This window comes from Pieris rapae, chromosome 16 (genome assembly GCF_905147795.1).
Source record: "Pieris rapae chromosome 16, ilPieRapa1.1, whole genome shotgun sequence".
Lineage (NCBI taxonomy): Eukaryota > Metazoa > Arthropoda > Insecta > Lepidoptera > Pieridae > Pieris > Pieris rapae.
Window position 1 is genome coordinate 3,679,359 of NC_059524.1, and position 13,132 is coordinate 3,692,490.

General features: G+C 39.2%; 1 protein-coding gene across 1 annotated transcript in view; it reads right to left on the reverse strand.

Moving 5' to 3' along the window:
- The window catches only part of LOC110998066 (hydrocephalus-inducing protein-like), a 63,854-nt gene that overhangs the window by 19,983 nt on the left and 30,739 nt on the right, over window positions 1-13,132 (reverse strand). The window contains exons 45-47 of the mRNA XM_045631768.1: window positions 12,394-12,685; window positions 1,553-1,871; window positions 468-610 (exon numbers count right to left, since the gene is read on the reverse strand). Coding sequence (XP_045487724.1) covers window positions 468-610; window positions 1,553-1,871; window positions 12,394-12,685 — 754 coding nt within the window. The remainder of the gene's footprint in view (window positions 1-467; window positions 611-1,552; window positions 1,872-12,393; window positions 12,686-13,132) is intronic.

The following is a 13,132-nucleotide window of genomic DNA, read 5'->3' on the forward strand; positions in this document are numbered from 1 at the left end:
GTGCGTATTGGTAGGTCTGAGAATCGAACAACATCTATTTTTCATCCCCCTAAATGTTAAGGGTGGTCCACCCCTAAATTTTTTTATTTATTTTTTTACGATACACCATACAAAAATACATGCAACCCTAAATTTTCACCCCTCTACAATCATCCCTTATGTTTTTCTTGTTAATTATAAACTTTAATTTTTTGGCACAAAAACATGGCAAAACAACGTTTGCCGGGTCAGCTAGTACTCTATATTGATGTAATGAGCAATGACAAAAAACGTGAATTTCCTAATATTTCGGGAAAAAAAGGTTTACTGGTTTGCGCGCATGATCACGCGGTGCCAACTAAAATCTTTTTAGCGCGTTTCAAAGTATGATGCCAGCACAACAATTAGTAAGCGCAAATCGTTGTTGTCGCTACACTGTTTATTGCAAATGCATCAGTATTATTAGGAACTTTAGTATTTTTACTTACAACAAAAAATTCGTAAGGATTTTCAAATATCGTCAGCTTAACATCACAAGAGACTCTTCCTTTGCGAATTGGATTAAAGTGAATATTAATAGTACAAACTTCCTTAGGACACAATGTTAACGTTAATGACGAAGCCATCTCATCTGGAAATTACATTATTAACGGTTTTATTTATAAATTACATACACTCATATGTGATTTAAATCATTCTGGGTTATTTCATAGAACACAGCGCATACGGGTAGAAGGTCCACTAGATGATACAGTCTGCCCATAGCCACTGACATTACCAGAGTGCTGGCAAGTGCTGGCAACTTTTTTTGTAAGGAATCTCGCTGTTGGCCTTAAGGGCCTTTTCAGCTCAGCACGGGCTGTTTTGGCGAGCTTAGCTCGGCCTGAAAGGGGGGTTTTCGCGCAAGGGCGTCTCCAGTGAGACTCAAACCTCGGCTTGGGCCGTCGCGTCGCGGGGGCACGTGGGCAACGTTGACTTAAGTGGGCTTACTCTGTTCTGGCCGTTGCCTGGAGTAAGCATACATAAAGGTATGGAGTCGCCTTAACATAAAAATATAAATAATGGGTTCAATTTTATTTTAATCTTGGACATTGGAAATATTAGCGACATTTTAACAAAAGTCATACGCTCTGTTTTATTGGCACCAAAAAGATATGTACTATGTAGCCTCAAAATTGTATACACCACATATATGTTTCCGATAATGCCCAAAATGGTCGACTTCACTTGTATTACCCTTATATATGAGCCAAATTAGTCTTGTTAGCCTCGCCGCGCTACTTAGATATGAGCTCATGTTTTAAACCATTAAAGGCAGTTGTTACAGATTCCGGCACCTTCGTAAGCATTAAACATATTGCAGCGGAAGAGACAATCGTCAACAGATTACCAATCACGCGATCGACACGTCACTCTCCCGCCACTCCCCCCCTCCCAGTGATACCTAAAAATCGCTTCCACGCAGGCAAGAACATTTCTTTATGATTGCCGGTATCTGTAACCAGCTTCCAACAAAAAGTTTTATTTAAAAATCACTCACGGATCAATGATTTGTCATCGTCGTATATATTACCTTTAGCGTCATAGTCCATATCAAAATTACTAAAGTTTGAATTTATCCAAAATATAGGCCTTTCTTCTTTATGCGGACAGAACACATCTGCCTTTACTTTGCTTTTAACCGAGCTTATGTTCTTGAAGCGAATTTGTTGTTTACTTATCGATCCCAAACACGTGACAGGGAATTGTAGCAGGGCTATTCTGTGGTGGCGCAGTTGAGGATGTAACAAACGCATTCTTGGTATTACACCATCGCCTATCAGGCATACTTTGAAAGACTTCTCTTGATTATCGAGAAGCTTAAGTTTTATTTCCAACACCGCCCTGTATTGCTGGAAATAATATTATTTTATTAATCTTCAAACCATAGATTAGACATGCTACGAGCACCAAATTTGACTATGTTTTGAGCTAAAGATTAAAGATCCATGTTTGTTTCACCGGGATAGGAAGTGTTAAATCCTCCAAAACCAAGTGCTTGAACAACTAGGTCACAAGCGGTAATAGAATTCCAAAAGCTAAAACACTTTTTGTTTAAATTATTTAATATTAAGATTTATAGCACAATACAGAAATAGGTATATAGAACAATGTGGCCCAAATAAAAATCTTCACATAGTTTTTTTAAATATGAAGGAAAACATTCCAATTATTTTGTTGTTTCTACAACCAAACCAAACCAACCAAAAAGAAAATTTAATTAGTTGTCAATTAATCATTCATCGTGATCGAAATAATTTTGTGTTAAAGCTCTCCATGCTGTCACCACACTCGTTACGAACATATCAATGTCAATAGTTAACTCATTAAATCTGTTCGCTGCTCTAACCATAAGTTCCTCCTCTATAATTTGTAGTTAGTTTAGGTACATGGAATTGGTTTTTAAGGTATCTTAAGAGTTTTATTATATCTACGTAGGTTTATTTTGCTTAACAGCTCGGTGCAATCGACCTTTAGTAGCAATTTTTCATTAGGTTAACGGTGTCCGCCATATCACATAGTAATGACAATTGTTCGGGTACTAGCCGATGATGATATGTTGATAAATGATAAAACTGTATGTATAAATTTACAAGAGTTTATTTGGAGAAATAACTACTTGATACTATTTCTAAATGATAATGAGTGACGCGCGACGTGATTGATGTCTACAAACGTACTAAAAGTAATGAAATTAGGTTAAAGTGTAAAATGATGATGCGGCGAAATGATGTGCTGTGGCTGTGTGCGTGCCTTGCCCGTACATGCTCCCGGGGGCGGAATAGGAGAGAGAAAGTGATTTGATGACCTTACTCTAACATGGTGATTGACAAACTTTCTTTAAAGTTAAAATATATTTTACTTGATTATTGATACTATTCTTATTTGAAATTAATATTAAGTAATTCCCAGATTAGTTAAATATTTCTAAATAAGTACTAAGCATGATAAAGTCTCTAAATTGTTGCTTCAATTCTAGGAAAAACTACTTTATTATGTATAGGCGACGAGCCTTTATCACTGATCCTTTCACTTGAAACATCGACAACCGGGTTATCGCATTCACTGAATGTTTTCATGCTGATGCACTGACACTGACGCCTCGGTGAGGGCGTCGGTCCGGCGGGGGCGCGCGCGCGGCGGCAGGCCAGCCCGGCCGCCAGCGCCGCGCCCGCTCCCACGATGCAGTAGATGGCCACGTAGTGGTGCAAGTCGTGGTAGGAGACGCTGGCCGCCAGGGTCGCGCTCTCCTTCACCTTCTGTATGTTGTCCCGTATGTCCTCCAACGCCTTGTCTGACTCTTGCGTGTCAATGGTCGGGGGTATGATCGGAACGGTTATATTTATGTAGTTGTTAATCGGCGATAATACAGGGAGACTAATGTCAGCCTTATTATCCACTCTGCTAAGACGCTGTTTATGCCCGTGTAGTATGAAATCATCTGTTTTTATAATACATTTATCGTCTATTGTTAGTAAGCCAGCGCCTGTTATCAGTTCGACTGTAACTTGATCCGAACATATGAATCTCGCCTTTGTTTGATTGCATATGAAGAATAGGTGAGTGTTTGGTCTGTTTGTTTGTAACCATTTGTCTTTACAAAGGTCAATTACATAATTGCACTCATTTGAGGATTTATTCTTTGAACAAAAGGTAAATTCATCTCTAATGTGATAAATGGGTCTTGACAGTAGTTGGCAACACAGAATGTCTCCATTGTGCAAGCATGATGTTGCGTCTGTCTCTGTCATCTCGATGTATGTGTCCTTGTGTATGTTTATAGCTACATATTCGGAAGTAGGCACAATACTTAACATGTTATAACTTTGTACCTTCCTTGGTATTGAAGTAATTCTATACAATTCGTAGGAGTCCCTCAGAACTAAAGGCACCTTGATTTCAAAAAATACATAACTTTCTGTGAATCTGGTTTTGATTTTTAACAAGTGATATATCTTTCTTAGGTCAGTCATGGTATTGTCAATGGGTAAGCATAATTCATTTGATATTTGATTCGAAATAATATTTAATTCTTTCCTTAGTTGGTTTGGAGTTACGATGTGAAAGTTGAAGGTTCCTTGATAAATATCTGTAAGGGTGTCTAAAAGCATCTCTTGTATGTTTTTTAAACATTGAAGCATGTTGGTTGCCGTAATAGCGCCAAGCGCAAACTCATTTACGCTGACTGTGTTTTGCAGTTCCAATTTCACGCTATTTATAGTTTTTTCAAAATTTAAAGTCTGTTGATTGATTAGTTTTTGCTGTTTATTTAATGTGTCTTCTGTTCTCTTTAAGACATTGTACTCTGACTCGATTATAGATGTTTGGTTCTTCCACAATGCTAGTAAGTGGTGTTGATTATCTGACATAAGCATAATATCCTTCTGGTACTGTTCGGCGAACTTCTGATCCAATACGCCGAAGAGCGAGTTCGCGAGATACCCGACACCATCAATGAGTCCGCGGCGCCAACGCGTGTTCTTATCTGCTTGGGGGAACCCGCTTGTATGTTGACTCAGCAGCATGTCATTGTAGTAATTTAGTTCCGAGTACCCGTGACGTAGTTGTTGTAATATGATGTCGCATGATGAGTGTTTATTTATGATCGAACACATGTTTGTTAAATGATTAATGTATTTATTTAATGCATTTAAGCCCTGGTAATATGGATTTATGTCGTAATAGACAACGATCTTCCACTCTTCTTTGATAATTTGAACGTCTTGTAGCTTAGCCAGATAGAGACCTTGGTTATCTCTAAATCTTGTTATGTTTGTAGGAAAGCAATGTATGTTAGGCAGAGTTATTAAGAAAACCATCAGAGTCAGGGCTAATGACGTTAGCTTCTTGCATCCTTTAACTCTTGATTTATTTTCAGCTTGCTTATCTTCACTGATGCATGGCTTAGGGTTCTGTACCTCTGATGCAGGAGATGATGATGAGGTTCGGGATCTGTCTTCTTTGTTGATTGGAAGTACGGCTAACTTCACGATTGGACGTTTTAAGAGGCCGTTTTTCGTCCTAAGCGTCACTACTCGTACATGTCCGTCACTCCCTGGATGTAAGTCAACCACTCGACCCAACGCCCACTTCCCAGGCGGTAAGTTATCTTCCTTGATGATAACTACGTCATTCATGTTAATGTTGTCTTGTGGTTTTCTCCATTTACTTCTCTTTGATAGTTGAGTAAGATATTCTGATCTCCACCTGTTCCATATATCTGTAAATATCTTTTGTGTTAGTTGCCATCTTGTACGCAAGTCTCTTTCTGTTTCATATATGGTGAGTGTTGGACCACATGCTAGGAAATGTGCAGGTGTTAGGAAGTCCAAGTCTTCTGGATCTTCTGTTAGAGGGCATAGAGGCCTTGAGTTCATACACGCCTCCAACTGAGCTAACAAAGTGCTGTACTCTTCAAATGTAAGTCTTGTTTCGCCAACTACTCGTTTCAGATGGTGTTTTAGGCTCTTCACAGCAGCTTCCCAAAGGCCTCCTGCAGACGGCCATGAAGGGGCGTTGAAGTGCCAAGTTATCCCCATTTCACTGATCTCTGATATGAAGTTTTGATCAAATTCTTGTTCTATCTTGTTTTTTAGTTCTGTATATTCTTGTTGTAGTACCTTGTTGGCATGTTGAAAGTTTGTGCCGTTGTCCGAATACAGATGGGCAGGTACTGATCGTCGTGCTGCCATCCTGCGCAAGGCTGCTAGAAAGGCTGAGGACGTAAGGTCCGAGACCAGTTCCAGATGCACGGCCTTGGTTACCATGCAAATGAAGACTGCAACGTAACCTTTCATGGTTTTGATGCCACGACCCTTGTTTGCCTTGATAAAAACGTGGCCTGTATAGTCTACCCCTGTGTGGTAGAATGGTCTCGATGGGTTTGTTCGAGCTGAGGGTAGATCTCCCATAATCTGATGGTTGTTGTTATTGTTATGCCTTTTACATTTCACACAGTTGCGGAGCCGTTTCTTGGTGGCTTGAATGCCGCCGAGAAGCCAGTATTTCCGTCTTAGAAAACTGGTTGTCATTCGAGCGCCGCCGTGAAAAGTGTCCTGGTGCGCCTGGTCGATGATGAGATCCGAAAAAAGCGTGTTTTTGTCGACAATTATGGGATGTTTCATATTGTATTCAATTTGAGCGTTTTTCAGCCGGCCTCCAACTCTTAAGATTCCTTGTTCATCTAAAATTGGGCACAAGCTGAATAGTTTGCTCTTACACGAAACTCCTTTCTTCTTTTTTAAATCTTCAATTTCATCTGCGAATTGCTCGTTTTGTACATATTTGATAATTATTGCTTCCGCTTCGTTTATATCAGTTACTGTTATGAAACCTGAGCTCTTTTTCCACGGTAGGCATTTTCGCACCCGTGCCAACACTCTTATTGCTTTTGCCAATGAGCTAAATTTGTTGAGTAGGTATCCTACAACGTCATAGCCTTCGCTTACTTGTGCGATGTGTACTTGTTTTTGTTTTTTCAACTCCAGCTCTGTAGTGGGGATGGGAATATCTTGCTTTTGCTCGTATGTAGGGAGCCATTCTGGGCCTCGCCACCAGAGATTGTGTTCCTGAAGTTGATTGATTGTAATTCCTCGGCTGGCGCAATCTGCTGGATTCTCTTGAGACCTGACATATCTCCAGCATTCCGACGGCATCGTGTCTGTTATCTGTGTCACACGATTGGCTACAAAAGCATTCCACTTGTTCGGTTCGCCATTGAGCCACCCTAAAACAACCATCGAATCGACCCAACCATAAATCTTGATGTTTTCGAAGGTGTTTAAGCATTCTTTGGTTTTGGCCATTAATCTTGATAGTAGCATCGCGCCACTAAGTTCTAAACGAGGAAGCGTAATATGTTTGTTCACAGGTACTAACTTGGACTTCCCTGCTATAGGTATAACATAAGTTCCGCCGTTGTAGCTTGTTTTGCAATATACCACACAAGCAAACGCTTTTATGCTTGCGTCGCAAAACCCGTGGAGCTCTACTTCGGAATTTTCTTGTGTTTTTAACCATCTTGGTATTTTGAATAGATCTAAATTGTGTAGATCGATCTTGATTTTCTGCCATTCAGCGGCAATCTCCTCGGACACTTGTTCGTCCCATTGTGCGTCTGATTTCCATGTTTCTTGGAATAATATTTTAAGTTTGGTGGTAATTGGTGTTAACCATCCTAAAGGATCATAAATTCTGGACATGTCTGATAATAAATTCCTTTTTGTTGGTTTGTTTTCGGGCAGTTTTACTGGACTGAATATAAAATTATCATCCTTGGGATTCCAGCCTACTCCTAACGTTTTCGATGACTCAGCCTGCTTGAAGTCAAAGTTTTGTTGTTCATTTAACCTTTCTTGGAGTTCGGTTACATTGGATTTCCACTTCCTGAGATTAAATCCTCCCGCTCTTAAAAGTTTGATCATGTCCTGTTTTAATTGTTTAGCTTCATCCGTAGTATGCGCCCCGTGAACTAAGTCATCCATGTAAAATGAATTCTCTAAGATGTCAGGCGCAGAGCTGCCTTGATAATTCTTTCTCTCATCTTGGGCGAGTTGTTTGAGGGTCATCATTGCCAAATATGGGGCGACCTTGAACCCGTAGGTCAAGGTCACGAGCTGGTAATCTTGTAAAGGTTGTGATGGGTCATCTCTCCACACTATCCTCTGTAGTTGCTGATCATCGGGGTGCAACAATATTCCTCTATACATTTTCTCAATATCCGCAGTAAATGCATACTGATATTGTCTCCACTTGATTATGAGACACTGCAGATCCTGTTGTAAATTTGGACCCCGGCACATGAGGTCATTTAAGCTGTATTTTGTTGTTGTGGCTGACGCGGCATTGTACACTACGCGTAAAGGCGAGCTTGTCGATTCGCTACGTAATACGGCATGGTGAGGTAGATAACATGTAGGTAGCTGATTCGGTGTTTTGTTACACGGAATCATATGTCCAAGTGCAATGTACTCGTTCATAAATTGCTTATACTGTTTCGCAATCTCCGGTTGTTTTTGTAATTTTCTTTCTAAGTGGTAAAATTGTGCTACGGCTTTTGTCTTGGATTCGCCCAATTTTTCTTGATAGTCCTTTTTCATAGGTAACCTCACCTCGTATCGACCATCATCTTTTCTTGTTGTGGATGATTTGTATAGCTCAATACACTCTTGATCTTCTAATGATAATTTTGATGACTCGGTTATTTCTTCTATCTCCCAAAACGACTGAATATCTTGTAAGTTGTTTAGAATAACATTGCAGTGAAACGTTTTGACATTCCCACTGAGTATCCAACCGAGCTTAGTTTGTTGCGCAGTCGGTAGATTTGCATTTGTTCTACAAATACCGTCCATAAGTATAACTGAGTATACGTCAGCTCCTAGTAATATATCTACAGGGCGACTATCATAAAACTCCGGGTCTGCTAACTTGATTTGGTCGAGGTACGACCAGTCTGGTTTTGAAAATGACGTACTTGGTAGATTTCTTATTAATTGATTCATGATGTAGGCGTCGGTTTCAAACTTGAAGTCGCCGACCGTTGATGCGCATTCTATGTTTATCAATCCTTTGCATGAACTTTCTTTCGCGCCTATTCCTGAAATGACGCCGACACATCGCTGTCGTGGAATTTTCAAAATCTGAGCTGCATTTTCTGATATAAGGGATGCTTGGGACCCTTGATCCAGGAGTGCTCGCATGGTATGATAGACTCCATTAACTGCTTTTACCTTGATTAGAGCAGTTGCAAGTAAAGTTTCAGAGCATTTGTTTTGCGACACGTGTGAACAAGGTAGTGAACTTTGGACTTGTTCATTCGGTGCATTCACACTTGATTTTGCTTGTTGTGCGTTCGATGACGTAAACGCGTGGTGCAATAATGAATTGTGGTCTCTATTGCACTCCCGACACCTATTTTCAGAAATGCATGGTTTTCCTGTGTGTCTATGTAGGCAATTTGGACAAATTTCGTTTTGCAGGACCGTCTTTTTCTTGAGATAAGCGGGCATGTTCAAGAATTTTTGGCAGAAATATATCCCATGATCATTGGTACTGCATATAGGGCACTTAAATATCGTTGTACGCGTAGTAGGTATGTGTTGTTTTATCGGTTTAGCGTTCGATACTAGGGCATTGTAATGGTGTGCGGGTTTTTGACTCGCGTGGTATTTTGATACGTTATTGTTGATGAGTGGTTTAAGTGTAGGGTTCTTCTGCTTTGATGTCTCCAAGGTAGTGAATTTCGTCTCTAGAAATTCCATGAAATCAGCTAATTTTGGTAACTCTCTCGGCTGTTTTAACGATTCCATGTAATCGTTATATAACTCGACATCTAATTTTTGAGACAAAAGGTATACTAGCAATGGATCCCAGGAAGTGATGTCTATTCCTAGGTTCTTGATGGCATTCAATGATTCGTTGGCTGTATCATGTAGCCTCTTGATGTTGCTGATGGATAAATGTTGCACAGTAGGTACATTCATGAGAGCACCGATAAGTGAAGTGAATATGAGCTTCTTGTTGTCATATCGATGCGCAAGGATCTCCCAACAGACAGAATAATTTTCTGAAGAAATATTAAGATGCTGTATTAAACGTTCTGCTTCTCCCTTGATTTTCCCTTTTAAAAACTGCATCTTTTGAGCGTTTGAAAGTGATGAGTTGTTGTGGATTGTTTCTGTAAATAAATCCTTGAAGGATACCCATTGCGAATAGTTCCCGTTAAATGATGGTATTTCTATTTTTGGGGTTGATTTTTCGACATGAGCGACTGACCACATTTTCTTGTTAATGGCCTTCTTCATTTTATTGTAATGAGACTCGTACTCGTTGAACTGTTGTTCATATTCTTGGTTAGACCCGCCAAGTTCGCTATCTAATTCCCAATGGAGGCTGTCGATAGCTGACCAACGGATCTGTAAGTTGCGCAGCACATCCTCAAACTCCCACTTCTCTGATACTGAGTCGAGGTCAACGCTGGTAACGGTTCTCATAAACGCCTTAAAATTGCTAGCTTGTTTTTTGAGCATATCCTCTGTTTTGCTGCTGGAGCCCCGGGACGTCGTTGGTTGAATCTGATCTTGGGCTTGCCTCGGCGCCACTGACGGGCTAGGCATAAAAGATGGTGGCTTTATAACTGGTGTCCCGGGCCTGTAACTCTGAATAGTCTCCCTGATTTTGATGTATTTATTCTTTACTTGCTCGTATTGTTGAGAAGTAAAGTAATTATGAGATTTATCTTCGCATGATAACAAATTGATATGGTTGTTGTGAAACTCGTTCCAATATTGGTCTAGAGTTTCCAATCGCTTCTTGATGTACTCCGGTGTCTTGCGGTCGGAACTATCCTTTTTGAAATTAGTGTAGAGTTGATCAATACCCCCTACCACCTGCTCTTGTGTAGCAATAATATCCTCCATCCTCAACATGATGATTTGAGTAGAAGATAAATAGGAAAGATCTTACTTGAATCAGACGTCTCCTGGTTCTGTGTGCACCTTGGTATGCACGCTCCCTGATGTCTTTCCGAGCTCCTTGATCAGCTCAGAAAGTGAATGCTGCTGCTTACTGTATATCTTGTAATACAGTAAAAATCCTCCTTAAGTGGCTGAGAACCACCACGTCACTTCACCGGAAACACTGACACGTATCCAGGTCACACGACGCGTGTTTTAGTCCCACCTGTTCGGAGGCTCGAAGGACCAATGTTCGGGTACTAGCCGATGATGATATGTTGATAAATGATAAAACTGTATGTATAAATTTACAAGAGTTTATTTGGAGAAATAACTACTTGATACTATTTCTAAATGATAATGAGTGACGCGCGACGTGATTGATGTCTACAAACGTACTAAAAGTAATGAAATTAGGTTAAAGTGTAAAATGATGATGCGGCGAAATGATGTGCTGTGGCTGTGTGCGTGCCTTGCCCGTACAACAATGGTAGCATATGAGAACGTTAAATTTATTGTCTAAACAAACGTTAGACACCCTTTTTCGTATACAACAAACAAAAATAACAATACATCGTTTGCTACTACTACTGATATACTCACTTCAATTCTTTTCGGACTAAATATGATTCCCAAGTTTTTATGCAGCAGCGGTTCAATATGCGTTTGATACTTGTCCAGGGAGAATATATCTACACTTGAATTAGATTGATAATGTAGCCTCATAGTTAGAGCTGATGCTACCAATCCACTGTTATACAAGTCTATTGTGGCTGTATAACTTGTGTTGACATTTACTCCATAGAAGTGTAGAGTAACGGAATCTTCCACGAACACACAGTGTGGCGAAGACTGAAAAAAAATGTGAGCCGTCACGGAACGCCTGGCATATGTGAAACATCGACATTATTTTGGAAAAGTAATAAGCAGAAAAGAACAGATGTGATAGGAACTAAATAATGATAAAATAAAATATTACGATTTTTTTGCCAGATAACGATGACTATTTATTGAATAAAAAATTATTTTCATTAAATATTTTTAATGTGAAATTTACTACTGCATATAGACTGTTTATAGGTATATAATATGTAACTACTTTTGCATGCATTTGTCGCGCTCCTAAACAAGACTGTTTTATAATGTAACATATTGTGATATATTATTATATTATTTTGTAATAATAATACCATCAAATAGCGCGGCGACGCGTCGTTACGGCATGCGTTGCCACGGCAGAAATCGCTTTTACTTGCGGCTATAGATTTTCACATCAAAACACATAAAATAAATATTTTATCATTTTGATTTTATTTAAGCGTTGTACTTAAGTACCATCACTTAATAAGTCATTAATTCGACATAATGATATACTTAACATAAGTGTGTGTATGTCATCTACCTAAGTATTGTGTTATGTCAATTTTATTAATTTTTCATTTGCCTGTTACCGGTTTTTTGTCTGAAAGGGTTTGTTCATGTAGTTTTATGTAGTATTCCTTACACCACAATACACAGTTGTATTGTTTCAGATGTGTGCAAATTAACACATTAAGTACCCTTTTCCCGGATCCGAGTGGAGCGGAGCCGCCCACTCGGCTCCGTGCGAGCGTCCCGTTCATTTTTTTTAACCATTGCCATTCGGATCTCTCTTCGAAAAAGGTTTTTTCATACATAGTTTCAAACATTCATAATTCATATATACTTCATCAAAATTTGCCATAAAAAGTTGCTGGATATATTCGGTAGTGCGCTGATCGGTTTTAGAGAAAGCATTATTGAATGCCTTTCTCTAACCTAATTGGCTGTTTTGCTGATTACTTTTTTTTTTGTATTTTTTATTTTGTAATACTTATGTTTTCTTTCATTGTCATACATTTTAGATGGAAGATTTTGTAAAATGATTTAAAATCAATACCTCAGGCACTTTGTAATCCGAAAGACATTTAACAATCAAATGCTCTCTGAAAGTTGTTTCGATGTTCCAAAAGTCTAATGTTGGCATGGCGCCTGTGCCCACTAATCTGAGTGGCACCCCACAGGCTTCCGCTGGACACGTATCACTTATAATAAACTTAATTGTCTCTTCAAAGGTCCTTGCCGCCGTTGCCATAAACTGTATCTGAAGTGTTCTACTCGTTCCCGGCGCAAGGAGGTTGTCATCATTCATTATGAAGAAGTTTCCACACTTCAAAGGTGGATTCTTGATCCTGTAAAAATATAAAACGGTTCAAAGAAACATTGTGGTTAGATCAGAAACTAATAGACAGTCTCTCGCCCAGAGCCCAAATATAAGGTCCATCTGAGATGGACATCTTAATCCAAATATTGATAAAAGTGTGCTAATAAACAATCGATGGATTGTAATAGCCATCTGTCGATACAAGCTATCCATGGTAGGTCGGATTGGTGTATATGGATAGACCTTTGTAGGAAAATATTCAACTGTTCCAATATGCTATCTTAAGATTTTAACTGACACCAGTTGTTAAAATAATTAAAAAGCTATTTGATATGTTTTAAACATAAACATGTATATTTTGATATTATTTGTACGATTTTATTGACTTTATTTGGTTTATATTGATTATCAAATAAGAGTGTAAAGAGCGAAGAGATAGCATTCTATCCGTCGCCAAAAATGGATTGTCTTCTTA